The sequence below is a fragment of the Passer montanus genome, unplaced genomic scaffold (genome assembly GCF_014805655.1).
Source record: "Passer montanus isolate IOZ18808 unplaced genomic scaffold, ASM1480565v1 scaffold54, whole genome shotgun sequence".
Taxonomy (NCBI): domain Eukaryota; kingdom Metazoa; phylum Chordata; class Aves; order Passeriformes; family Passeridae; genus Passer; species Passer montanus.
Genome location: NW_024370374.1, coordinates 1830320 through 1854688, shown reverse-complemented (window position 1 = coordinate 1854688; position 24369 = coordinate 1830320). Strand labels below are relative to the sequence as shown.

The window sequence follows — 24369 nt, the reverse complement described above, 5'->3', positions numbered from 1 at the left end:
AAATGCCTCTGCAATCCTGTCTGTCTAGTAAAGTAATCAGTGGAAATTTTATCAAGGCTGCACATAGACCTACCAGGAGGATTTATGGGAGCCACACATTTTGAATTTTTGTGGATTATTCTAGAAATGGTCCCTCTTATCCAAAGCTATATTTAAAATGTGGAGCTTTCAAACCTAGTTCTGTATTTCATTGACCAGGCCCAAAATGCTATTTTAGAAGTCCCATCTTAGAGAAAGTTCTTGTTAAGCACTGCTGGTGGGATAGGAGGGAACCTCAGCCACCTGTGTGAATGAAGCAGAACCTTCACTGAATGGCACAAGCTGCCCTTGTCTGGGGAGCAGCCTGCTCTGAAACTGCACACAGCCTTTCTCTGGGGTTATGCCAATATCCTTCCCAGTCCTGCCCAGTTTATACCAATGTCCTTCCCAGTTATGACTTTACAGTGCAAGGTATAAGGTATAACACAGACTGAACAAAACTATGAGGTGGTGGGTTTTTGTATGGAATCGGATGTTTGGTTTGGGTTTTTACAGCAATTATTTTTTCCCATTGTGCATATAAGCAATTTCAGTGCTTCTGCTCTTTCCATACTTCAGGTGTACTAATCTACACCAACTCTGTTCTTTGGTTTACAGATTAAGCCAGTAATTCTCTACACAGCTCCAAGGTCCTTTAGAGAAAGCCACTTTCAGACTTCTGTGCAATTACTCTACTCTGTGTGTCTCCTTGTATCTTGGAAGAAACCTCCCAGACACTGACGTGTACAAGTTATCTGTTGCCTTCCTTATACAGGAGAGAGGAGGAAAGAACCAACTGAAAACAGATTTAAAGAGGGGGAAATGTAATTTATGTCACCTGCATGACAATTTAATTGTAATTGAGGTCTATAGTTATTTGTGTGATAGCAGTGATTTAAAGCTTGATGCAACTCAAAAATGAATGCAGGGCTTTAATAAGGCAGCATTAAGCTGGGAATTGAACAGAATCAATACTGAGAATTAACAAGAAAATATTATAAAAGGCATTTCAGTATTCAAGGAATAAACAGTTTCTGCATTTTTTCATTTATGCAGCAATACCAGGCTGTCTTTTGCCTTATTTTGGTGTTCGGAAGTGCAGCGGAACCACAAAATCAGGGAACTCAAGCAAACAGGAAAGCTTTTGGCTTTATTGTGGTTAAAATGCATGGGTAGAAACACAGCTCAGTTCCAGAAATCCCATTTGCTGAAATAGAAACCAGGCAATTGAGACTACAGCAAACTGCATCAGAGATTAAACCAGCCTGTGACAAAGGAACCTTCATTCCAAATCCAGCACTTTTCTTGTTTCTAACTGGAAAGTTTTTCACAGTAGATGGACACTGGAATGTTCTATAACTTATATTACCCCACAGTACCAATGCAACAAAGTCAGTGTTTAACACAAACACTTCTTTTTCTTTTTTCCCCAATATTTACAGGGAGGTCCTATCCAGAACCGAAAATCCAAGCGCTGCCTGGAATTGCAGGAAAACAATGAAAATGAATTTGGATTTCAAGTGGTCCTTCAGAAGTGCACTGGACAACGCTGGTCCATAACAAATGTCCTGAGAAGCTTGTCATTATAGCAGACTAAATTTTGTACCCATTTCTTTTGCTACTGTGTAGCAAGTACTGCATTGTCGCCTGCTGTACTGTATTCCTACCACTCCCTGTCCCCCAAGTTCCTTCTCTCCCCTTTTCTGTCTCTGATTTGATTTTGTGAGTGTGTGGAAATAGGGTTTGTGGGCTGGAAATAAGAAGTTTTTATTTCACAATGATGTTTTCATGACATTTATAGAGATGCTGAATGACAGGTGACGGGTAGGCTATCCTAAAATATTTTACAACTGTAAATATTAAGCAAACGGAGAATATTTATATCTCAAACTTTTATTGAATAAAAAAGTCCAAACACTATTACTGCGTAGGTGTCTCCATGGAAATCCATTTGGAAGTTAAGTGCTGGTTTCATTGCTTTCATTAACCCAGGCCTGATCTCGGCATGTTGCTGCAGAGCATCAGAATTCTCCAGACTTTTGATAAAAAGTTCTACCTGCACACCAATAGCTGCAACGAGGGAGGATTTTCTCCATTCTCCCTCTCCAGAGTTCTGTCTAGGCCACTGTTGGTACTGGTGTGCAAATACAGGGGAAAGGTCTGGAGTGTGGTGGTGTTATGTCCCCAAGTGTTTTTCCTCTCCAGTACCACTTAATAAAACCCCAGAGAGAACCCCAGGGCTCAAGTGAGGTAGGGAAGAGAATTTGTTGAAAAGAAGGGGAAAAAGATCCAAGAGAAAAGCAGCAGCTACTGGAAGAAAACTAATATATAAACCCTGATATTTTGCAGTGGGTTGGCCTCCATTTCAGTGGCTGAACTTTCCTTCCAATTCTTCATTGTTCTTACAACTCCTTTTTTTAAATGCAGTTGTTCTCTGGGTACTGCAAACTTGGGTAAAAATGGCTTCATCCAGGAGAAAAAGGTATGAATTCACTCTGCTTTTCTCCCTGCCTTGAAGGAGGTATGAATGCAATTCCATATCACTTCATCTCTAGTCAGACTCGCGAGGAGAGAAAATTTGATGAGGTAAACCAAAGCACTGGGATTACTGGAGTCTATTTCCAGCTGCTTTTATTTGTATGTAAATTCCTTCTCTTTTATCTCCTTTCTCTTCTCTATTTGTTCTTTTTATTCTGTTTGCTACCTTAAGCAACAGAATAAAAAGAAAAAACTGTTCTGGAGCTGGTTATGTGCCAGACTGTCCTTTACAGACTGGCTTCATGTGGAGGATCAGCTCACAGCATTGCTTCCTGGGCCTGTTCAATAAGCCTTGGTGCACGTCAATTTAAGGCATTCTAATGTATTCTATATATATTTATCATATAGATAGATGTATAGTTACCATACATCTGCTTCTCAACAAGGAAAACCCTGATCCAACAACAGGAGAAAAGTCATGGAGATGGAGATGCGCTGAACACCTGACCTTTGACTAACTTTGGAGGCCCTTCAGCCTTTTTAAGTAAAAAAATGCATATTAAAATTAAAATTAGAATGCAGAGTCATTTTGAGCACTCCCTAATTCAGCCATTGGGGAATAAACTACATGTTCAGACAGGAAAAGCAGGGAATACATGCAGAGTAGCAGGAGATAAACTGAGCTTCCTTCCAGCAAAGATACCGAGGCTACGGTGCATGGAGATGCAGCCATAAGGAAAACACAAATGCCATGGGTCAAATCAGTCTCCTCTTGATTTCTCCAGGCTTACTGATGTGGGGCTTCTCTTTTTGGTCTGGGGATGTTTTTATTTATGAACACTAGAAGGAGATACCTGGCAAAGACTTGAAAAAAAGGTGCGGAGTTCTGAATTGCTGTATTTCATACCATAATTAATATCCTGTGTCTAGAATCTGCCCAGAGAAGAGTGGAGTTACTCCTGATCACATTGCAGCAGTGTGCTGATACCCATTACCTAGTGAAAAACAAACCACAAAAACTACAAAAAGCCACATCCCACTTGAGTGAACCACATCACAGTGCCAAACCACAGTCATAGAATGGGTTGGGTTGGAAGAGGCCATAAAGATCTCTAGAACCACCCCTCTTGCCGTGGGCAGGGACACCTTCCACTTGACCAGGTCACTCAAGCCTCATCCAGCCTGGCCTTGATACCCTCAGGGATGGGGCATCCACATCTCTAGACAGCCTGTGCCTCAGCACCCACACAGTGAGAAAATTCCTCCATATATCCAACCTAAATTTCCCCTGTTTCAGTCTGATCCCATTGCCCCTTGTCCTAGCACCCATGTTCTGTGCCATAGAGCCGAGCCTCCCTGCTGCACACCAGCTCCAAGGCTGCTGCTTCCCTTGATTCCCACGGGGTCTGCACTCAGGAACACTTTTTCAGGTGCACTTTTCTTCAACAACCTTACAGGGAATCCCTCGGTGGTGATCGTGGATTTAAATCTGAGCGCACTGCAATTCTACAGTGTAGGTACCTACAGCAGAATTATCAGAATAAAAATTCTTGGTGGGAAATAGGACCTATAAATCTGGACTTAAAACATTACTTTATACTGCAGCAATTTGGCTAAAGGTAAAATGCATGATTTAGAATATACTTTTCCATTTGTTTTTTATCATGGAGCAAACATTTTTATGTGATAACATAATAAAAGGGAAAGGGGTTTAAATCTGTGGGTAAGCCTACAAAAAGGGTACATTAAAAATTGTGAGTGTACATAAGCATTACCATTATTGTGCTCTGAGAACTCAGGTCTCTGAACAGACTTTCTCTGACAAGCTTCTCAGAAAAACACAACAGCACAAACAGAACTGAAGGACGTGGCCATATTTCACTGGACACTCTTGGCAGTGAACTGCCTCATCACCACTTTTTCAGCTGCACAAAAATTACACAGATGGAGGAGCACTGCCTCGCACTGTCAAAGAGAAAAAATAATCAAAAGTACCAAGTGGAAAATAAGACTCATCTTCACTTTCTGGAAAACTGTAGAATTTTATTAAACCTTATGATCAGTTGCCTCAAAAGGTAAAAAATATTCCCTAACAATAGTTGTTTGTATTTGGGGGGTTTTGATTGTTTTAAAGAGGAAAAGCTAGCAAAGAATACCATTCCAGAAGTCATAAAACTCCTCAAAACTGAGTCTAGTCAGAGATGAAGATGACCAGAAAGATCCCAGTCAGCTCCCTCTTCCTCCTGCTGCTTGACAACTATTCCCATATATTTTGATTAGTTTTTCTTGACAAATAACAGTTCACCTACCACATCTAGCAGCTGATAAGGATATACTGACAATTAAAGGAATCATAACATTTCGAGAAACCCTAAGCCTTCTTCCTACAGTACTTGCTTAAATATTTATGGACAGCAAATATCTTCTCAGGTGTCATTCCCTTGTGCCAGGATATCACCTACAGTGGTTTCCCAAGGTTTCCCACTGTGTGTTCCCTCACCACATTAGCACATGGGGCAAGCTGCCAGCAGCAAGGAGGAAAGAAGCTGTGCTGATGATGTGAGGACAGCATGCAGAGCATTTCCACATCTTTAGGGAGAAGGTGTTAGGGTTTGGCTTGTATCAGAGATCCCTAGGCAATACTTTTGGAGATGGGCTGTACAGTCTTCAGAAGAGACCCAGGTTCTAGGAATTTATTCGTTTATATGTTTATATACTTATTTTTACAAAGCTACAGGTATTCAGGGGCACAGATTGCCAACACCATACCCATTCATTCCCAGCTGGAACTCTGACAGGAGAATTCATTATTACCCTTCCCTGCCTGATCTTTCCAAGCCTGTCTGATCTTTCCAAGCCTGTCTGATCTTTCCAGGCTTGCCAACATCTTTTGGCAGTGACTGTGCAGAGCACAGTTTAGGACTGTCCTCTTTTGCTGTGGAAGAGGCAGGTTTTTTGGTTTCATCTTTCTGAAGGACCAAAATTTCATCCTCCAGCATCATGTGTCTTTTTCTGTCTTTTATAAACAGAAGTTAATCAGTAAAAACTAATCACTGAGCCTTTTTGTGTATGTTAATCAAGAGGTAGTTGCAAAAATGATAATTAAGCAAGTAGCTGTCATATGTCTTTTTATACTGGGTAACACTGAATACTTAGCTGGAGATATAAAGGGAAACAGATTTTAGAAGGTCATACTTACATTTTGCAATCAATGTAAAAATGTGTCTGTAAGCACAATTTTGCTTGCAGACCTAAATTATGTGTATTTGTGTGTATATACCTTTGCATCATCAAATACATGTAAACTTATGTATAAAACATAAGCATGCATGTACGCAGACAGCTCACTGGCCTACCACAACAGAAGAAAAATTACATTAAAGTGCACTTTATCCAACTACAGTTTTTTAAGACATGCAGATAAGACACCAAAATGTGAGGTTTGGTTCACAATTACATCACTGCTACACAGAACACCTTCAGCACTACAGCTACTTTTCATGTTGACAAAAAAAGCAGAACACATGATCCTTTTTCACCATTTTTTCAAGTGAATGTTAGAAGTTTTCCACGATAACTTCTCCAACCAGAATACAAAATAGCTGTGTTAACACAGAGGCTCAGGAGGCAATTAGCAAGGCTTTTATCTAACAGTGCATTCTCTACTGCTTTTCTGAATTTTCCCCCTGCTACACACCTTGCTTTGAAAATACTTGAAAGTGCAGAAGTTGAGTCTCAGGTCTGTCATTCATGGCTATATTCTTAAACAGCAAAGCAATGTATTGTTGTTTACTGACTAACATTAGCTTTGCATTGTCAGATGAAAGTGAGTATTTTACCTGAATTCAGTCTTGTTCTGAACAGTCTGAGGGGATTTTTGTGATAAACCATCTGAAAACCTATTAGCACTATAAAAGCATACTTTTCATGATAATACATTGTTTTCAGTGAAGTAGCCTCATTTGAGGTGCATATATGATAGGACAGAATTTTTCAATTAAAGAATATTGGCTTAGGATATGAAAACAACAAATATATATTAGTTGCAAAAGGCCAAAGGTGCAAGAAATTTTCATTCAAATTTAAAAGGAAGGAAACTGAGTATTCTGAATAAACTAGACCACCGTTTAGAAGGTGGTGACTGCTCAGACCTAAAAGTATTAAGAGTTAAGTTAAGCCTTTAAACTCTGCTAACATTCTGATCAGAAGTCTGTGTGGGTGGTAATTTTCGGGGTTTTTAAATAAACAATAGCAGGCAAAAATTTTAAAATAAAGACTTTTTTCTTCCTTCGAGAGAACCAAAGCTCCTGACAGCACAGACAAAGAATGTTGTGAGCCTCAGCTTGTCATTTGGACTGATACTCCCTTACCTCTTCTCATTGCTAAAATCACTTGATTTCAGTGTTTTATTTCCCCATCTGCTCCAGAAGTGGTATACCAACAGCTAACCTGAGGATGATCTGCCCATTTTATGCAAATCGAGAGAGGAAATAACAATATTTAAGTGCCCATAAGTGCCAGTTATTCTCATACCAGTTATGAATATTTTGCTGCAGATGACAAGTGCACTCATTCCAATTCAAAACAAACCACCAAAGGCTACATTCTTACTTTCAGCATCTGTTAATAAGGGTGTTCTCTGTACCATATTTTTGTGATTTACCATTATTTTATAGTTTTCTATATTCTCCTAGACATTGTTCAGCTGTTATAACAAGAAGTATCACTTGAGTTAAATGCTCTGGAGATGCTCACAATTAAAGAGGAGATTGTAAAAATATGTCCCAAACATGTCAACAGATCACCTTGAATAAGCACTGACAATCACAAAAAGGATCCTGTGCACAAAAAGGATCTTGCCAGCAAAATTGGATGCTGAGACCTTTCTAAACAGGAGAAAAAGTACAACACAAGCAGTGCAAAGACGAGATTTAACAGTTACCATATGGACAGCACTTTCCAAAACAGGTCTTGTGCTTTCGGCATTTTTACTGACCATATCTCATCAGATCTGGCAACCATTCAGACCAAGCTTCTTTTATTAAGAGATGAAGAAACATCATCACACTAGAGAGGCGAATAACCTTGTTGTTTAGTGTTCCTCACATGCTTTGCTATTGAGCACTTTTTACCTGGGTACAGATTACAAGAGGGAAAAAAATACTACCAAACCACAAAACCTGTATCAAAGACAACTTTACATTTCTGGCAGGTATCACTTTTCTAATCTGCCTTATTTTCCTATTCTTAGAAAACAGAGTCCAAACTTCAAATGAAGACCTTGGAAGCCACATTGGCTGACTATGTGTGAGATACCTAATCCTTCTGCCTGCAGCTGGATGCAGTGTGTACCACCTCCATTCTTCTAACCTCTGTGTATTGTGCCTAGCACTTAAATCAACAAAGCTAAAGAAAAAGCCTCTCTTACACCCATTTTTTAGCAGAGAGACAGAAGTATTCAAAGTCTCAGTTCAGACATGAACTGGCTCATATTTAAATAATTTTATTGTTCCATAGCATGACTTCCTCTGCTTGGTCTCACAATAATAACTCCTGTCAAGGATGGAAAATTTAAATAATTCTTTTTGAAAGTAAAGCTTTCAGGTATTAAATCCTTGACCGAATTTTTCCTAGGAGAGATTGAATCACATGGAGATTTCATCATCTGGAAAGATCTGAAAAGAATACTGTGTATCATATCTAAGCTCCCACAAGTCAAGTTTTACTGGTGTGGTTTCAGAAGCCTGTCTGTTCACTTTGCCTTCAGATTGTCTGCAGAAGTGTTCATTTACTTTATGGAAAACATTAATGAAAGATGAACATTACCTGAGTCAAATTAACTTGACAGCCATAATTTTCTTTTGTGTATCAATTTCTGTGGGGCAGCTTGTAGTGACACACTTTCCAGGAAGAACATGGTTATGAAAACCTGCCTTTTGATTATTAATTCCATTGTGGCCTATTGATCCATGCTGTTCTTTCACCCCAGCATAATGCCTTGCACTGTTAAGGGCACAGTGGAATCAACAGATTATTAAAGATTATTACTTGAGCCAGAGGTACAGGAAAATTGAGTTTTCCAGCAGATTTTGCTGTGCCCTGTGTGCTACCCAGAAACAGCACCTGTATTACCCTTGCTTTTTGAAAACTGAGCAGAAATTCCTCTGGCATGAATGACACTGCCAAGTTTCCTGTGAAACAACAATGGTTTTATGCAACACCTTACTGACCCCGCCTGGTGCTTTGCTCTTAGAGTAATAACAACCACCAAAACCAGCGTAAAACAAAGTTGACAACTATAAAAAGCAACAATGAACTGGTACAAACACATCTTGGAAAAAATGAGTTTGAGTCCAAGTTGGGCTTGAGGCCAAACAAACACTCCCAAGTTTGCAGGCAAGCTACAGACAAGCGTCCAAATGCAGCCCTAGTTTGACAGCTAGACAATGGGAATGTGTTGTGCTTGGGAAACTACTCAAAGAGATAATACAAACCTTGCTGCAGAGTGTTTTTATATTACCCATTAAGCACACTGGCAACAGCTCCTTGTGTCTCCAGTCAGGTATTTGGGTGGGATCACCAGACACTCAATGAATGACAGCCACCACCCTTCCCTGAGAGCAGCGCACAGAGATTTGGCTGCCACCAGTGATGTGTAAAGCAGCAGGCTGTACTTGTAGCCAGGCCTTCTGGGTACCCAGAGCTTTGGAAAAGTGTCCTGGTGCTTTGTCTGCCTGTGCAATCTGTCTGCATTTATGGGCACCTCTTGCTTCCCTCTCCACTAAAGAAGGGTGAGGTTAATGTAAAACACATTACTGCAATCCTCATCCTATCCTACTCCTCAGCAATGGCGCATCTCAGGCTCCCATTCCTTCAGTCACATGCAGCTGAGCAAAAGAGATTTATGCTTCTCCCAAACAGTACAATAGAAATACCAATAAAGGTGTTGCAATTGTTGCCATAACAACTGCTTTTAAATGAAATAGGGGTAAGGAAGACAATTTCTTTTTGCCCACAAACTATCAGTGTGTTCATTATTGCTAGGCAGACCCTTCTAAAGAGCTGAATTCTTTCAAAGCTGTTAACCTTTGTGGATGTATTTTACATCTGCCTTTTACATTCCAGAATAATAAGAATTCTAATTAATGCCCTAGGTTCTGGTACATGCTTCTCCAACTTCCTGCCTGCATATACAGCCCAAGGTTTTTTTTCAACAAAATTACTGAAATAGAGCTAACATCAACTTGTCTGTAGAAAACATCACCTGTACTTCAGAGTAGTTTGAGTCCATGTTTGTCTTAAAGATAAGTTGTAGTGATCAGTAACAGCACAAGGCAACAGTGACCACAGAGGTCAAAATATTTTTCTGTGTCTCATTATTCACCAGTCTATAAAAAGGGTACAGGGGCTCAATTTTACATATGTTGTCATTTTTGAAGACTGCACTTTTCAGAGACTTACTTGTTTCCAATCCACTCTACACAAACAGGGAAAGCTGCGACAGCAGCGGGTTTGGCCTGAAACACCTGCCAGAGAGCAGGAAGGGAGAACCATGTCCAGCTGTGGCTGCAGACACTTGTAAAGGGCCAGAGAGAGAACAGAGAAGAGAAAAAGGGTTGATGGCAGAGGGTGCAAGACACACAGGGGTGACAAAGCTGTGCTTCAAAGTGCAGTATCCATAAAAAAAAACCAAACGTGTGGAGTTTAAAAAAAAACCTGCATAAAACCTGTGGAGTGAGACTCATAGATCAGAAAATAATTCACAATTCTTAATGTAGGAAGGATTCACCAATTGTTGAGCCTTACCTCTTGCCTAGCAAGGCAGGGTGCTGAAAGTACAGAGAGCATAGGATAGGAAGTCCACTTCAAGATTTAAAACGCCCATCATATGGGGGTGTGTGGTGGAGAGAGGAACACAGATGTTCACAAAGTCTTGGAAGAACATAATAAGTTTAATAGCTGGTCACAGAGAAATCAAGCTAGCACAGCATTCTGGTTATTTATTTTGTTGTTTAAAATCCCAAATGCAATTTTTGGTAATTATCTTGCAGATATTTTTAGTGCTGTACTCTCTCTATTCTTAGCATCTTAGGAGACAAGTAACTCCATGTCCCCTGGAAGCTGCAAGCACCGTAGCCACTGGCTATGCACAGTGTGGATCCAGCTGTTACTGGAAATAGTAAATGTCCCAGTTCTGCAAATATCCATTCTGACAGCTTGGCAATCTGGGGCCAGCCCTGCTCCCCCACTCCCACAAATGCTCAAATAACTTTGCACCAGTGCTGCCATTCCTCACACAACAGAACCATTTTGATTTTCTAATGTTTTCTGAAAACTGGTAATTTTACACAGCCTATGCATTCAAGTATAACTTCCTCTAGGAGAAATTCCCCAACAACTCACCCCAAGGAATTGTTTTATGGGATACATTATAACTTATCACTGTGTATATTTACATAGAGCAGTGGCTGTACCCAGGGAACCAGTTCGCAAATATGTGTGAAGAGACAGCACTAGAGCCTGTGTGAGCCATCATTTCCTACAAACCCTTGTTCCCAGCAGCCAATCTGATGGACATCCAGAGCTGATAAAAGGTTCCTCAGCTTGTCTGGATTTAGTCTGGCTGCTGTCCAAGGTGCATTCACAGGCCAGACTGCTCGTGCTACCGCCTGCTACAGCAAGAGCACTGCATAAATGCCCTGCTGTGAGCTCTAGCCACTGAGCATCCAAAATTATCTGCTTCTGAATACTGCTCTGTAGCGAGGCACTCAGACCAGCAAAGTCAACAGAACTATTTCCAGCTCTTTCATCGCATCTTTACGAATAAGCAACACACAAATTGTTGTTCTGAGTTTTCCTAAAGACAAACTGGGCAGGAAACCAGGTTCAATGTGAGGATTCAATCTCTGATGATATTACACAATTATGTTTTTAATGGTGTTATAAAATTACAAGATAAAGCATTATAGCTATTTGAACTTGGCAATCATTTACATTTTCAGAACTAATACCTTGTAATTGCTGATCATTTTGTCACAGCAGCAATTTCCCAAAATACCAGACTTTATTTATACTATCATAATGAAGTATTTACATTTACCATTAAAAAAAAAAATTACCATTTACCAAACAAAAAAAAAAAAGGCCACATGTCAATGTTTCAACCTTGGAATTAAGAGACTGGATATAATTAGGCAAGGGAAAGAGAACAAAAAAACAAAAAAACAAAACAAAACAAAAAAGCTTTTTAATATTTACTTTCCAAAATTAGTACTGTTCATAAAACAGCAATTGTAAATGACATTATATGGTTTGAAGTATTTCTGGAGAAGCACTAATTAAGTCTCACATTTTAAAAATAAATGTACAGTACATGATCAAATTAATTGTTTTAAATACCTTCTCAGACCTTGATAGGCACTTTTTAGACATTCTTTTCTACTGGCCAACATTGCTTTGCAGGCTTTCAGTGAAACAAACTTCTGACCCTTGCAGGTATTCTTATGTGGAAATTGATAGTCTACAAGGAGTTTCAGGGAAATTGTAACAAAAACCTCAGTAAAAGTTATGATAGTACACTAGGAAAAGAAAAATTTGGACTATGTCACAGGATGTGAAGTGTTTCATTTCAGTGATTAGTGGATTAAACACTGAATCCTGCCATGATTCAGGTTTCACCTAGCACATGCTCTTCTTTGTAGAAAACGTCTCTGCTGCACCTAGTTCCTTTTTTAAGCTTCAGCTTCACCAAAAATTATTAGGTACAGAAGTATGGGATGTAGTTCCTGAAGATGTGTCTGGTTATGTTCTCTGAACCCTCATACAAGCTCACTCACTACTCAAAAACAGCAGGATGAGGAGGTGTGCCTGTTTTCCTTTTTTCAGCAATTAACACCACTCACTCTGAAGTGGCAGTTACATTAAATAACCTTCTTTTCCCAGGAATAAAAGCCCATTTTCCCCAACTTTCAGGGGAGTGATTTTCCTAAACAACACCTTTTTAAAGTAGTTCGGTATGGTAAAGGTTTTTCCTCAGTGTACTTTATCACAGTGTTTCTAATTTATTGCAGTGGAACCATACTTCATGAAGAAAAATTGGAGCTATTGCTGCCACCACGCCTGCTAACCCACAGGAGCTTGGTGCAGCATTTTATCACAAGTCAAAGGTTTCAGGGGACCCACTTTAAACACAGCAGCAGCATGTTCCCATTGTTACCATGCCAAAACATCTGTTCATCTACATCACTGCTATCCTGCAAACAAGACAGGATAACAGATACTGTGGCACTGGCAGGTGGAGTGCTGTGCTAGAGATGTGGAAACTTCTCAGACAGTCTTTTTACAAAGGCTAATTTTGCCCAGAGAAGCAAAAATCCGTGCTGAGGGAAATAGCCCTCTCAGTTACACTATGGTTAATTTTCCCCCTTTCTATTGACTCCGAGTGTTCTCAGTTCTGATCATCTGGACATCTTCTAAGGCCCTTTGAAGAACTGACCTCACAGTGCTTGCCAGTCACCATATCTAACCCCAGTCATGACTGGAGTGGCTGCTATCCTGTGCATACAGGGCCTTCTAAGTGAGCATTCAATAAGTTATTTTCCCCTCCCATTCCAATTAGATGTGTGGCTTGGATTTCTAGCTGAAAATCTTGAAACAATAGTTCTAAAATTGCTGACTTTGCAGTTTCTTTACCATGCAGCGTGTTGTTGCCACCTAAAAATAAAACTGTGAAGAATTTCACAGAATAAATGAATATCACTTCTAAGGCAAGTGTGGATCACATCCTCAGCACACATTCAGTTCCCTGACAAGTAAGTATAGCAAAGTATATAATAATGAATTAATAAAATTGATATTTGAAATAGAAAGCATCCTGCATCTTTTTCATGCAAGAAGAAGCACAGGCAGAAACATCTTCAAAAACCATCATATGACCTGCAACTTGAATAAGCTCACTGACAGGGCCCTTCCTGTCGGAGGATTTCAAAGCACTTTGCAGATTAAATGCCTTTGAGTTACATCATTATCTTGCCATTTGGCCGAGGAGTTAAGCAGCTTCCCCCAGGTCACATGCCACAGCAAATCTCTACCACCAGCAGCCAGTGAAACATTTTCAGAGACTGGAATGGCTGCTGTGTCCAAATACCATTTGTGCACCTGAGTATCTTCACCAGGAATGCCTGTCACTTACTTTTACCAGTGCTTTGAAATCCTGCCTAAATAATTTATTAGTCTTTATAACATTCCCATGAAATAGGTGATTTATTTCTATTGTACAACAAGTTAAAATGAGGCATAAAGAAATACTTTGTTCAGCAATCTATGAACTAGTCCAGTATAAGAAATGACTGGACCATGATTTTTGAAGTGTATGTTCATTTTAAATCACCGTGAAGACCCTACCCTACTATTTTAATACTCTCTCCAAACATATAGGTGCTGAGTTTCATCTACAAGCAGTGAAACAGGATTTTAAGGAAAAAAAATTGTCAAGGTAATCCATCCACTACTAAAATACATGCATACTGTATTATGCAGCTAGAACATTAATAAAATTATACTTTGGTAGGATAAGAGGCAGAGAAGTTCATCCAAATCTGTTGCACTGAGAAAAAGTGAAGCAGAACAGAATGATGATACACTTAGCTATTAATGGGAATTAGAACCAGACAGGAGTCTAGCACTAAAATGTGGCAAGTTTCTTGAAGAACATGGAAATATGTACCCTAAACAGTTTTTAATTTTTGGTTTTTTGGAGGGAGATGGGGTTGTGCCAAGCCTGGGTGTGAGGCAGCAGAAAGAACAGAGAAACAAAGTTGCATGCTTGTATGTTTTGGGGGGATTTTTTTTTTCATATTGCCATTCTCATTTTTTTTCTTTCCTAGAGTTAACACAGCAGACAAAAGCTTTTAAATTATATAAGAAGTGCATGAAAGCTGGATTTGCACTGCAGACAGCTCAAGTTCTGGGCAGCTCCCACTCATCCCGTGCTCTCCTGGTGCTGTGACTGCTTTGTCACAGGGAGACTGTGTAGAACTGTCAGAGGAGCCCTGCTGGGAAAATGGGATTTACGTGTGAAACACAGATCTGGAGAGTTCTGGTAATTTCCAGAAGGGACAACAGTGTATTATTCATTGAATTTTGTCTTCTCAGGACATTCAGTCCAAGGAGCAACACTTCTAATGAATATTATTGCAATACCACTCACAGAACACCCACTCTTCTACAAGTACATAAGGAGTCATCATCCTTGCTCTGAGGAATTCACAATTTGTAAGGCACATAAAAGCAGAGGGAAAGAATAGCACAGGCACAAATAATGAAGGGCACTGGCTGATCCCAGGAGTTCTCTGCATGCAGGCAGGCAAACACATGCACAGGCAAAAATCATCCCTGCACTTACACTTCTAAATAACTTTTATCACCTGGGAAATGGAATAAAAACAAAAGGGTATATCCAGCCAAGATGGTAACAAAAAAATGAACCTTTGGGAAGATGTTTCAGGTTCAAAAAGAAAGCAAATTATGATTGTAGCAGCCTGCCAAGAAAACAGTAGTAGTTCTACTGAATGTGAGGGGACAAGCAGAGATAAATCTGGCAGCACCAGGCTGACAGAATCCAGAGGCACTTGTGCATTAACCAGTCTTTATCCTGAGAAAGCCAGGCTGGAATACAAAGACACCACCAGCATTAAACCAGGATGAGCAATTCAGGTACTGGCATGATCAAAAGGAAATTATTTTTGTCAGAGTCGGCCTGTGGAAGAAAAGGTTATTTGTGTCTGCTGCAATGGGGTGACAGGCCAGAGGATGAAGTGAAAGAGAGCTTAGATTAAAGTTCTCTGGTTTCTAGGGATACAGGAGAAAGACAGGAGAATAAAAAGCTGAAAAGCAGAGGGAGAAAATTCTTTAGTTCCAGTCTGCTTTTGTTGTTGTTTATTATAGGTTTTGTGGGGGAGGTTTTTTTTAAAGATGAAAAAATGACAAGATGCCACTGGTTCTTAAAAGAAAATATTCCTTTTTCTCTCTGGTTAAAGCCTGCATTCAAGTTCCTTTATGTTTAAAAATTCCAAACTTGCCCCAAAACTACCCCAATTCTGGGCTTCTGGCCCCAGTTGATGTATTTGCCATTTGTACGGGCTCAATAATCAGCTGAAAAGTTGAATAGCAATGTGAAGAATGCTGGCCAAGAATGCACAAAATTGATGGGAAAAAAATGTAAAGAAAATGGAAAGGAGCTGGAGGTGAGTAAAGGGAAGTAAAGCATGGAACAACTACAGGAACACATGAGCTGCTTGTCCCAAAGAACAAGTGAGGCAGGAGCTCAAGGTGAGGGATTGGGCACAGAAATCTTTGAGAGCTGATAGTGTTCTTCTATGAAAAAAGAACAAGGTTCTGAGGGAGAGGATGGCTGTCCAGTCTAAAAGAAACATTATAAACAAGATTTTCAGATGTTCAAAATAAAATAAGTAATGAATAAATGTAGTTCAAAATCTAATTCATACCACCTTGTACAGTTCTAAGTGCTAGGAGAGAATTTTCTAAGAGATAGCTTTGTGCTCCCCAAATAAAATGAAATATCTGACTAGTAGTTGGTTTTTTTTTAATCTATACACAATTACTAATATGCAAAGACATGATAGGACTGAAGGGGGAAAAAAAAACAAACCACAAAAAATAAATCAAGAGCATAACCACAGTGCCATGGTCGACTCATCCCACATTTTTTCCATATGTACAAATCCCTAGTAAGTCACTATGAAAAAAATCAAGCATACAGAATCTGAAAACCTACTCATCTATAAGCTTAAATGTTATTTACTGTGTCTTGAAAGCAATTGCTTGTTATTATCATGAATAATAAAAAATGCATGTGCAACAGTATGTTCTGACACATAAATGTAGCATGGCATAATACAATGTCCCAGGCACCATCAAATGTCTGCTGACGTAAAAATATGCAACTGCAGATTCTTAAATTATACAATATCAATAGGAGTCCAATGAGAATTAGTACAAAGACATTGATTTTCTCCTGATGGATTTTTTCGCCCTGGGGTGAGACAATAAACAGTGGCTGGGGTACATAATCTGAACTCTCTTATAAAAACTAGTTTTATGTGGTCTAATTCCCATAAGGATTATGTTGAATCCCAGCACTAATAATTAAAAAATACAAAGCTAAAATGGGTTTCAATATTCTTTTTTCATGTTTTCTGTTGTTGCCTGCCCCAGGAAGCCAGAGAAGCAGAGTTTATAAGTACCACACATTCTCATTTGTTATGCTGCTCTGCACAGCCATGAAACAGCCACAAGATAAGAATTCCACATTCAAATTATACTGTCAGCAAATGGCCTTTTTCTTCCCATTTGGAAAGGTTTGCCAAGCCCTCTGGGATCAAAAGTGGTACCATTAGAAGATGGATGGAAGAATATGGAGAAATAAACAGAAAATTCAGTCATTTTCCAGCCTGGTCTACCATAGGGAACAATAAGAGACTTCTGAAAAAATTATTGTATTGTTTATACCCCACCATAACCCCTCCAAACTACAGTGGTGGTACAGGTGCCATCTAATGTCAGGAACAGGATAAAATACATGGCCACAGTTTCTACCAAAGACTGTATGTGACCTCAAACATGGTACAAGGCTTATCTTACCCCCAGCTCCCACATCTTAAAAGAGAGATTTAAAAGATCTCTCTCATGGTTTTGAAAATTAATCCCTTACAATTCCCATCGGGTTGGTGGATGACTGATCACCACACTTTGGAACACCTCCAGGGATTAAACTGGCAAACTGCAGAGCAGACTGCAAGTTTACCAAGTGAACTCAGGAATAGTTTCTACTGATAGAACCTTTGCTAGATCCATGATCCATGAACAAACTCCATATATCAGTGCAAGCTGCAGTTCTTGTGCTCTATTCTTGCTAGTAACTGCAGGGGAACTTAAATAAGGCAAAGACAGAAAACCTGATAGTGAATGTGCACTGCCTGATTTTTTTTTAATTCATTGTTATGGGACGATGACAATCTACCTGAGGAATGAATTCTGTCTTCTGCTGTGTTTACCATCTCCCAAATAGTCTAATCTTCCAGTTACCACTGATACTGGCTTCTTCAAAGTGTTCTTTTTATGTGTAGAAATACCCATTCCTCTCTATCTGAAAAATCTAAAGTCTTCAAAGAATCATCGTTATCAGCACTTGTCAGTCTGACTCACTCCATTCAAACCTGACACGGCCTGTCTAGATTTACAAGGAACTTCTTGCAAAGAAATTATTTACTCTTGCTTCCCTCCACTGTTGAGGGAAATGGGATTCTCGTTCATAATTATTGATCTTTGAACTGCAGCTTTTCACAGCTCCCTGGACTCAGAAGATAAGCCAAATGCTTTTTCCTGCCCCAGAAGAACTCAACTTTTGCAACTCAGTGCAATCCTAACTAGGACAAACATCAGCAACAGAAACCTGTAAAGCATTACAAACCTCCAGGAAAACAGCATGTGTGCCTTACAGGTGTGACACATGGGAATTTCCTTGTTTAGTACAAGACTGTCCATGAACGACTCCCTGGGGTTCTCTAGCAGGGATCCAGAGATGTTGCCAGGACAGAAGCTCACTCAGCCAGCTCAGTGTGTTTGTTGGACTGTGCCACTTTCCAGGACTGTCCCTTTAACACAGCGTGCCCAACAGGAATTCTGGCTCCAGAAAACCAAGGTAGAAAAGCAACTTTCCCCTCCCATCTTTTGTACAGTGAATAATTTGGCATTAGACAGCTTTTGCTTTACTTAGGAAAGGTAATTGCAGGGATGAAGGGAGACAGAACAGAATCAAAAGATAATAAATTCAGAGTTATAGTTTCACTATTTAGGTAAATGCACACTTGAAAACTGAATGCAAGTTTTACTTTAATATTCTCTCCTGTCTATCTGCTAGTTAGAGAGGTTATACTAGCCATCAAACTCCCTGACTGAAAGGGGCCAAAGACAAACCTCTCTGAACTACAGGGTATTATACAGGCAATGCATATGACTCTGGATACAATAAAGTTTGCTGTATCTGACAAATCACAGATTTTTTTCAAAATAAAATGCCAGATTACACATGCAAACAAACATTTTAAAAGCAAACAATATTTATTGTTATGTTAGAAGGAGTTTTTAATTTGTAGTCAGACCTTTACCATGGTCCCTTGATTTAATGTTTCAAGTGAGGGGGGGAAAAAAGTTAGGTAAAACGAAGGTTTAAAAATGGAGCACTTAAACCCCAGAAATTTACTAGATTTAAAATGCCTGCTGGATACACCAGCTGTGCCACAGTACAGAGAGATTTACACATTTTGAGGTGACAGTTGAGTAAAAAAATTTTGGCTAAGGTAGTCTTTACTTACTTGACTTATTCCCAGGTAGAGAAGACTCATGTAAATAAATATTTTACAGTTACCTACCTTAAAAACTTGATGTTCAAATATGGATCAGGAACATAGAACACAAACTAAATGTTGAAAACTCTTTAGGAAAATCTGGTGCTGTAGGTACCAGCTGTCATATTTTGATGAGGCATGGATAAAGCATCTCAAGAGTTATCCAAGTGTCCCGAGTTAGATTCTCAGCACACTGAAGTTTTTTTTACCTGCACATTTTACCATGGCTCTTTTACTGCCAAGGAATAGTTATGCTTTTGATATAATCTAAAACACATGCCAGAAAAGTAGGAGGACAAATACTGGTTTACAGCAATTGTGGTTTGTATTACATTTATCTAACAGAAAACACATCTTAAAATTTGTTCTCCTTTTTTGTACCAATGAAACCCACTGAAATATGTAAAAATGCTCTGCTTTACACAGACGGCATGTTAATGAACTTTGTGTTTTACTTCAGTTCACTGAAATGGCCTGCCAAGGTTCTAGCAAGGGATTTTCTCTGAGAATCTATTACATACAGGGAAATCTGACACACTGCAGCCAAGACACATCTCTGGAATCTCAGATGGAATCAGGACAGAAGGGGAGCTGAATGCATCTGACTGTTGTCTACAGGATTATTCATCTGCACGCAGGAGCTCAGGATGATCGTGGTCTTTATTGGCTCCCTGTTGGCCTTGCTGACAACATTACCAGCTAGAGAGAAAAAGCCTCAAAATTGCAGGGTTTAATTTCTTTTTTTTCTCTAGGGTTCATCTTATTTACTCCCTCTTGAGAAAGCCTCTTTCTTCACACAACATATTTAAATGATGCTGTGGACTGGAAGTGCTGTAGAACTCCATCTGTGATTTCAGAGTTCACAAGCAGTCATTTGAATATTCTAGAGCTGAGTAAACAGAGGTATGGGACGAACTGTAAGTGCCAGTTCTGGGCTTTCCATTGCAAGCAGCTCATAAAACACTTCTATTTGAAGTACAGAGCATCAGTCTTCAAAGATGCTTTCTCCATTTACAGCTGTGCACTTGGACTACAATCTCCAGCAGCACTTTTATCTGCTTTTTAAACACAAACACCAGTGACTGATTTTCTTTTTTTTTCATCTAAGTGAAGTTTCAGAAAGGAATTATTTGGGCATGATAAATGCTTGATGAACTCATCAGCATTAACAGTTCTTTAAAAGCTATGGCTTTTATGGAGAGAAATAATCTAATTTCTTTTCCCTTTGAGATGCACTGATGACAGTACAGCTCTGTAGCATGAAAGAATGAACTTCCCAATTCCAGCTCAGAAATAACTTTCATGTTAACATGTAGTATTTGGGTAATTTTACTAACAAGAAAAATTATAAAAAGTGGAACAATGCAAACCTAATCAACACAAATGCCTACTAAATGAAAAGCAAACCTCATTAAAAACCAATAGCAATTTGGTTTGGAGAGAAAATATTCTTAGTTGCTTTGTGTTAGGGAAATTGTTGGCAACGTGACACATACTGATGCAGATACTCGTTGTCACCAAATTTTTAAGTACAAACAGGCTTTTGTGCCTGAGAAATCAGAATCAGCTGTGTACTCTCATGAGTGTCACCAAAGAAAGGACCAGATTTCATTTGTCCAATTGGAAGCTCAGAAAAACAACCTGGAAATTGGTCATGAGGACCCAACTTTGAATGATTAGTTAACTAGTAGAAGAGACAAAAGCAACTCAGAATTAATATAAAACAATTAAGTATAAACACAATTCAGAATTAACATTTAAAAATTAAGTATTTTTCTAATAACTTCCTCTTCTTTCCCTTGTAATAACCCATGGCAAAATGCACTAATGCAATGTTTACAGGAAAATCCGCTAAACAATTGCTGGAATGCTTTGATCTTAAAATTTCCAGATGTTTGTTTGAATGATTTATGCACATAAACTTTTCCTGCTAAACACGCTCTTGTCCTCCACAGTCTTCTCAAATGAAAATCAGAAAGGAGAAACTGGTTGGTTAATATGAAACTTCCTGTCATTAGACAGGATTTCCTTCATCAGATGCAAGAGCCATCACTAATAAAGAATTCAAAGGTTCCCCCAGAGTCTTAATTGTAGTGAACTTGTTGTCACTACATATACATATGACATACATTACATATATGACATATATTTTTTTCAATCTTTTTAATTGGCTTGTGTTCCCAGAAAATGGGAATGTGATAGGGAAGGTTTTAAAGTGAATTCCAACAATTTATTATTTACGTGTCTGAGAGCTAATTCTCAAAACCAGAGTTCTTCAGTTTAGATTTACAGCACAGTGGTAAACCTAAGGATAAAATAAAAGCACACTCTTCCATTTTGGAGTCATTTGTCAAACACAATGTGCTGATAGGTTACCTGCAAAAGGAATTGTCAAAACTCCCTGGCCTTCATCCATGTGCTCTGAATATCTCAAATTTCCAGACCTACAAGTTGTTTTTAAAAAAAGAGAAGAAAAAAAAAGAAAATAAGAGAAAACAAAATCAGTACTTTTCTACTATGCAAAATTTTATCCTTATTTAGGTTCTATTTTGAAGAACTGAACTCACTTTTCTAAGTAATAGAGTAGGGGATGAATACATTAAAAAACAAAAAAAAAACCCGTGAAGTTTTAACAATATAATATAATCTTTGGCCTGACCCAATTTTGCCAGCCTTGTCATAGCTGAACTGGAAAATCCTCTTATAAGCTCATCTTGAGCACAATTTATGTTGATTTCACATGTGTTTTACTTGAGGAGGCTGCATATTCTTCCTCCTCACAAGGTTGAAAATCTAATGCAATGACTTCCAGAGCAGTCATCAAGCTTGGAAAATTTCATTGTAAGCAAAAATTCACACTTACATTAAAAAAACCAAATCTTCCTTGAAAGTAGAACACTTAAAGTCCTAGTCATTGTTTGATGAGAGGCAATAGGTACCAAGCAATTTCAAAACCAGGCTTCTAATTTACTTTTCCCAAGTGAAGGGTAAACTGCCCTGATTTCTTGGCGTCCATCTCCTTTCTGCTTTTTGGTTTGGATTTTTTTCTGAGTAAAGGATATAGAGACAAAACTGGCTCTAGTGTGAGTTTCATTTCAAGCAAGGTTAGTAAGGGAAGAGGCAATGTTTCCTTGACTAAAAGATGCCATAGGCAGGAGTAGACAAACTTTAAGACATTCACATCCCTCACCAGGTGGGTTTGGGATAGGTTTGAGAGAAGAGATAATTAGAAAGTGAAAAACATGAGAACAAAAATGAAAGGAAGAGAGGAGTAAGGCAAACATATTATAGTCCTTCCAGATGTAAAAAAAATAAAATTCCATTAGTAGCTGATTTGCCCTATCACACATTGAGCTTGGTTTATTCAGGAGAATTGAAGAGAACAGAAAGAACAGAGAACTGAAGCTTGACATTCCAACTAGTGAAAACTGTTTCCCACATCAGAAACAAACTTCTGGGCTCTAGTGGAAGAAGAGAGAAAAGGGACACAACAGAGAAGTCAGCTCTTTGCTGGAGCTGCCTTCTGCATCTGACAGAGGATAAACCCCAGTTCTTGCCCTTTTCCAGAAAAAGAAACTCAGTGTGTACACTTGTAGGGGGTAATTCATGGCTCTGGCATTTCCTATCCTCCCTGAGGAAAAGAGTATCAAGTGTGAACATATTTCCTTTGCCATTTAGCACAGCTCTTCATCACGGGCTCTATACCTTGTCTTCTGTATCACCCAGGAATTCTATCATTATCACTATTGTGTGCAAAATTCTCATATCTCTCATCTTCATCTAATTACACAATTCTCTCTTAATTTACCTATGAATCAGATACTAAAATTTGCCTTTTAGCCTTTGGAAAAAATGGCTCACCTGTGAAGTTCTTTGAAGCCTCAGCATACAAAAATCCTGATTGTCACCCTGATGTTCTGTGGCCTCTGTACAGAAGTGGGCCTTTCATCCATCAGCACTATTTTCCGCTTGCTTTTTAACATGTCCAGAACTCTGCAGCTGGACTAATGACAAATCAAAGCACTGGAATAATCATAGGAGCATCTCACATCTGTCTTCTGCTGTATTATATCACCCTCTTAGCTCTCGGGCAGCATAAATGTGGCACCAGTTGGCCACTATCATCTATGACTGGGCTCACTGTCTTGGTTTGAAAAGACAGGTGTCCGCTAAGGAAGGCAGGAGCCTTCCTTGAAACGGAAAATGCAAACCCCTTTTCTCAGAATTATTATAATTTTTGAAATTAAGAGGCTCTCAGGCAAAGATATGGGAATAACAGTTCTTTACTAGGAAAATTAAAAATAAATACAAATGCAATAGTACAAACAAAAAAACCCTCCTTAGAGAGTCAGAGCAGGAGCTGAGCCCTGTGTGTCAGGGTGGTGGCACAGTCCCATCCCATGGGGGCTCAGCCCTCCTGCAGTGCCAGCTGTGCTTCTGCTGGAGCAGGGATCCTGCACAAGGCTGCAGTTTTCCTCTGCAGCTCCAGGGCTGCTGGAGATGGGCCTGCTCTCCCTCTGGGAATGCAGGGCAGCAGAAAGCTGCTCCTCTGGGAATGCAGTGGGCAGGGGATGCTGTGCGGTTCCAGGCTCAGATTGTATCCAGGCAGGAATGCTTGGCTCCTCCCCTGGGAGGAGCATCTCCCAATGGGAGAATGGAATTTTATAAATCATGCAGTGACCCATTAATTATTAATTATCTTCTGTTCATGGGCCATTCTGTTCAATGGCCCATGAACAGAAGAGATCTCCTGGAGGGAGGATTGAAAAGACAAAGAAAACTTCCCAATGAAGAGAAGATAACTGTCACCTCTAAGAGATGGGAAATATCATACCCCCAAACCATATTTTACAGCACAGGACACTCATTAATTTCAATACAGTCTAAAGAATTATTCTAATAGACTGTAAAGAATTGTTCTGTACAAATATGCAGTAAAATCAAATTATCTTTTTTTTTCTCTTTAGTTTCCAGATAAAGAATAGCAGGTATAGTGTAATAAAGTAATTTGGTGGGATTCATGAAAAACAACACTATCTCATATAGGGCATGAATAACTTTTTATGCATTTTTTTTCCCTATTATTTCAATAGGAATATATCAAATAGGACAGCTTCAAATTTAATTTTGATTTTCCTAGAGGAATCTTAAGGAACAGTGTTTTAGAGCAGAGTATAGGCACTGCTGCTCCATAAACAGAACACAACCACTCTCTTCATCTTTGAATTCTCTGGATTTTATTTCAGGGAATCTCTATCAAAAAATAGCCAATTTAGTGCTTATTCCCAATTAAGTAAAATGTTGTGAATTCATCAATACGTGCTTACTTAAGCACATACTCCTGTGCACCTCAGTAAAAGTTAATGTATTTAAGCCTTCATCCATGGGGGTCTAAGAATCACCAAGCCTTAAAGCATTAGTTAATAATCTTTTATGCAGATAAAAA

The 24369-nt window shown here is 39.1% G+C and overlaps 1 protein-coding gene across 2 annotated transcripts in view; it reads left to right on the top strand.

Annotated features, from left to right (window-relative positions):
• The window catches only part of GALNT18 (polypeptide N-acetylgalactosaminyltransferase 18), a 211073-nt gene extending 209135 nt beyond the window's left edge, over positions 1 to 1938 (top strand). For both annotated transcript variants that reach the window (XM_039725019.1, XM_039725018.1), the window contains one exon: positions 1461 to 1938. In XM_039725019.1, coding sequence (XP_039580953.1) covers positions 1461 to 1607 — 147 coding nt within the window. In that variant the 3' untranslated portion in view covers positions 1608 to 1938. The remainder of the gene's footprint in view (positions 1 to 1460) is intronic.
• The last annotated feature ends 22431 nt before the right edge of the window (positions 1939 to 24369 follow it).